Source organism: Clinocottus analis, unplaced genomic scaffold (assembly GCF_023055335.1).
Source record: "Clinocottus analis isolate CAN_PGR_092001 unplaced genomic scaffold, fCliAna1.0.p SCAF_35, whole genome shotgun sequence".
NCBI classification, from domain to species: Eukaryota; Metazoa; Chordata; class Actinopteri; order Perciformes; family Cottidae; genus Clinocottus; species Clinocottus analis.
The window spans coordinates 490,332-495,331 of NW_027176098.1; the positions used below are offsets into that span (position 1 = coordinate 490,332).

A 5,000-nucleotide genomic window follows, 5' to 3' on the forward strand; every position below is an offset into this window, starting at 1 on the left:
CACAATACTTAACTAATACTTAACTATCCAGTAGTAACTAGTGAATTCATCATATGTGTTAATGCTCTGCGAGACATAAAGAGTCTACACTTTAGATGAGGTCACAGAACATGATTAACTAATACTTAACTAACGAGTAGTAACTACCTGAATTAACAAGTATTAACTAGGGAACTAACAAGTAGTAACTAGTGAATTCATCATAAATTGTAGCATTGTTTTTATTATTTACTAACTCTTTACAGATGATCTCATTAATCATCTATAAGTCCTAAATGCTTTATTACAAATTAATAATTTATAAAGTTTTAAACCAAATCTTATTAATCAAGAAACATTTACAACTGTGTTTATGAATGAGTTACTAATGAGGGTTCATGTTGAATAATACTTTATAAATTGATGAATTCAGTGTTTGTTCATGCTTTAGTAATGCCTCATATTGTGTATATAGTGTCTTATTATGAAGTGCAACCTTTAATTTGTATCAATATACATACAAATATTTTATTTCCCAATGATTTGAAAAAAACATGTGAAGGTTTGTTTTGGTGGATCCATGGCGTCTAGTTGTACAGTGAAAAGGTTTTCCTACACCTCCATCAATCACACGGCGACACAAAGAGAATCAGGTCATTCGGGATGATTACAAATATTTGGCTATTTTGAAACGGATGCACTGGAGTGTGTGTGTGTGTGTGTGTGTGTGTGGGGGGGGGGGGACCAGCTGTGCAAACACAATCAAGGTGATTAATGAACACACCTGTGGGCGGCTGATGGTTCCACATGACCTTCTGGAAGCACAAGCTGCTGATCAACCGCTGCGACACGGAGCAGACAGTTCAAGGCGATGGCGGGAAGAACCGGACCAGAGAGACAGTTTTCAGCTATTTTCATCCATTTAAATCATCTATTTGGGAAATTTGGCAAACAGCTGTTTTAAAGTGCGCTCTGGACTTGTGACTCAACATGACTTCTGAACCATGTGAACGTGAAGGACTCTGAGTCTTTTTGCTTCTGAGTGAGTCCTGCCACCTTGTGGTGAAAGGGGGAAGTGACACACAGCCTGGTGATTCTGTACGGAGACGCATACCATCAATACCGTAAAGATTTGAGTTAAAAGACGCTACTTTATTATATATATATTGTGACTAATGGATTTTCGTGACTTTTAACTTTTTTTTTTATGACTTAACAAAATTTCCATGACTTTAAACCAAATGTCCATGAGCAAACAGTGTGAAATGTGTGTGTAAACAGTAAAAAGTGATAAAATGTAGTATTTAAACTAACAATGAGGATTCAAAGCATACAGTAAACCTTAAATGACTCAAATGAATGAGAGACAATAGTTTGATTAACAGAATAAACATTTATATAGATGCCTGTATGTATGCTGCTGATATGTTGAGCCTCTTTCTTTAAAAGCAGATTCATTATTTAAACTAAATGAACGTCATGAACACATGAATGTAACACATTTACACCACCTTTTCACAACTTTTGGGACTTTATTTTTTTTAAAAACTTTTCCAGGCCTGGAAAAACCGTTTTAAAATTCCATGGCTTTTCCAGGTTTTTCATAAGTGTCAGAACCCTGACTACCCACAATTCATTGCAATGTGACTTAAACAAGCAGTTACCAATGGAAGAAAAAAATAAAAACAAGGAGGCACGTTGGTGTTCAGGCCGATAAATAACATTTACACAACATTAAGGATTAAAGATGCAACATAAAAACACATAAAACCAGAGCAACGTAAGCAGATTATATATAATATGTTTTCAAACATTTTATTTATTGAAGCAGTTTTGACAAAAACAAGTAAACAGATTGTTTGAAATGACACCAGAAATGCAAACATGCTAAATAGTTTCTCTCCCCAAAACTTCATTTTCCCAAACATCAACAATACAAACATTAAAAAGAAGAAATAAACATTTGATTATTGTAAAAACATCCACAATACATTGCTGATTGTATTACCCTTGAAGACCGTACAAAAAACCCTAAAAAGTCAAGCTGCAGTTTACATCCACGAGTGTCAAAACATCTTTTTATCCCATTAGATATTCGTGTAAAATTGTCAAAATTGATAAAAATACTCCGTTATCTCGAGAGCTTTATGCTGCGTTCACACCAAAAGCGTAGCAAATCTGACGCGCGAGTAGATTACATGTAAAGTCAAAGCACAGCGAATATTCGCAACGCTTTTGGTGTAAACCCAGCATAAAAACAACATTTGCAGCCAGTACCTCATCTCCGTCTGAGGCTAGCCGATCGAGGCTACATTGTTAGCCGCTACTAGCACTAGCAACAATGTTGACCGAACCGTCTTAGCAGTGTTGAATGATGGGTAATGTAGGCAGCGGACAAGGGAAAGTCGGGTAAAAGCCGCTCTTACCTTTGGTGGTTGTCCCAAGCTAGCACTGCTGCTAGCTCCCCGCTGTAGCAAGCTAGTGCTGCTGAGTCGGGTGTCGAGCCGGGGCTGGTCTCACTATCGTTGGTGGTGGTCGGGGAGCTAGCAGCAGCGCTAGCTGGCTACTTTTACGGTACATGGAATAAAAAAAAAGACGAAATCCGCCGGTTCTGCTTCGATTTCTGTCAAACCGCGAGTCCAACTCTGTTAAAAGCAGCGCATTGCTGATCGGGTAAAAAAGCTAAAAAACGACAACTTAAACTACTAGCAATTAATTCACGTTCCTCCGAAATACACAGTCTCCATCGCAGACAAGTTCCTAAGCGGAGGAGCTCCGCGCATCACTCGGGCGCATGCACCCTCCTCTTGTGCTTGTCGCGTCTGGACCACGTGGTGAACTTCTCGGGACAAGTCGGGCACTGGTAAGGCTTCTCCCCGGTGTGCAGCCTCCGGTGGCATTTGAAGTCCGACAGGTGGCCGAACGCCTTGTCGCACAGGTCGCACGGGTACGGCTTCTCCCCCGTGTGAGTCATCTTGTGGCGCTTCAGGGTCGTCCGGCCGGCGAACCTCCTCTTGCAGACGGTGCACTTGAAGGGTTTCTCCCCGGTGTGCACCCGCTGGTGGCTCTTGTAGGACGAGGAGTCCGCGAAGTCCTTCCCGCACTCCTCACAGGTGTAGGGTTTCTCTCCCGTGTGGATCCTGGTGTGCTTCTTCATGTTCACGCTCGAGCTGAAGCTCTTGTCGCAGGTGTCGCACTTGTACGGCTTCTCCCCCGTGTGCACCCGGGCGTGCAGGTCGTGGTTGTACCGGCGGTTGAACTCGCGACCGCACACTTTGCACTTGAAGGGCTTCACGACGGCGTGGACCAGCATGTGCTTGTTCAGGTCCCAGCTCTCCCGGAACATTTTGCCGCACTCGTCGCATTTGAACGTCTTCTCCACCGTGTGGGACTTCATGTGGAACTTGTAGTTTTTGAAATTGGTCATCACTTTGCCGCACCGGTCGCACTTGTAAGGGTTGTCGTTGTCCTGGACGTCGCCCGATGCGCTCGCGGGTTTCTTGCTCGGCGTCGGCTCTGCGCTCACGTTCGACGCTGCGCTCTCGCGGTCGCGTTTCTCACTTTGCGTTTTCCTCGTCGTTCTGCTCGATGAAGCCGCGCCGGTCGACGCCGTCCCTTCATCTTTGCGTCTCTTACTTGGCGTCGGGTCCGTACTTCCGTCGCGTCGTCGCTTTTTCGGTGTCGATTTGCTTTTACCGGATGATGACAATTTCTTCTTCGGTGTCGTCTCTTCACTTGTAGCTAACGTAACTTTCCCATCGTCGGGTTTCTTTTTCGCTGTTGGTTTCTTTCTTTTATCTGATGCGTTCTCAAAACTTCCAGCAGAAGCTACCGTCCCGTCATCGGGTTTACCATTAACCGTTGGATCCGTCTTCTCGCCGTCACAATTGTTATTCGGCGTTGGCGGGCTATTTCCGCTTGACGTTAGCTTGGCTCCACCGGTCGATGTCACGGTTCCATCGTTGCGTTTCTTCGTCGGAGTTCGCTCAGTTCTTCTGGTTGACGTTTTACTCCCATCACCAAGCTTCCTACTCGGCGTTGGCTTCACGCTTGCAAACGAGGTTGCTGTCCCACCTTTGCTTTTCTTATTTGGCGTTGGCTCACCATTTTCCTTCGACGTTGGCGCATCACCGGTACATTTCTCGTTCGGCGTCTGCTTCCTACCTCCAGCGGTACATGTATTCTTTGTTGTCGACTCAGTGATTTTGGTTGACGTCTTCTCGCCGCTAAGTTTCTTACTCGGCGTTGCTTCGCTACTTTTGGCTGTTTTCTTCCTGTAGCTATGACTCTTATTTGGCGTCGCCTCAGCATCTGTATTCGATGTCACGTTCGCGTCTTTGCATTTCTCATGTGGTGTTCTTTCAGTACTTGTAGTTGATGCCAACTTCTCAATAATAACCTTTGTATTTGGCGTTGCCTCAAACCGTCCAGTAGCGCTCGGCCTCCCATCCTGGCTTTTCTTACTTCCTGCCGGTGTTGGCGTCTGAACCGAGGTTGTGCTCTGATCTTTTTCTTTCCCGTGTGGCGTTCGCTCACCACTAGTTATTAATGTTTTACCACCGTCTGGTTTCTCATTCAATTTTGTCTCTGTAGGCCGACTCGCTTTGGATTTGGCGTTAGCATCCTCACTCTCGCGCGGCACCGTCGCACAACTCGCGATTGCCGTTGTGTTCTCGTCAGGTTTCTTATTTGCCGTCTGCTCACCATGTCGACTTAATGCCGGGTTGTCGTTGTTATGTTTCTTATATGGTGTGTGGAAGGGTGTCAGCTTGGTGTTCCTGGTTGACGCAATGTTCTCATCGCTACATTTCTTCTTTGATGTTTCCTCGGCACTCGCTGTTGTGATCTCGTCGTTGCTTTTCTCAGCAGATCTTTCTTTGGAACTTGTAGCTGTTGTGATCTCATCGTGGCTTTTCTCTTGAGATGTTTGGTCAGTACTTGTAGCTGGTGTGTTTCTGTCAGTGCCTTTTTTATGAGATGTTTCCGCTGAACTTGTAGCTGATGTTGTGATCTCGTCGTTG

At 44.6% G+C, this 5,000-nt stretch overlaps 1 protein-coding gene across 1 annotated transcript in view; it reads right to left on the bottom strand.

The window, feature by feature from the left end:
- Positions 1 to 1,531: 1,531 nt before the first annotated feature.
- The window catches only part of LOC137799408 (zinc finger protein 208-like), a 9,983-nt gene continuing 6,514 nt past the window's right edge, over positions 1,532 to 5,000 (bottom strand). The window contains exon 4 of the mRNA XM_068596199.1: positions 1,532 to 5,000. This exon is cut by the window's right edge and continues 808 nt beyond it. Coding sequence (XP_068452300.1) covers positions 2,762 to 5,000 — 2,239 coding nt within the window. The 3' untranslated portion in view covers positions 1,532 to 2,761.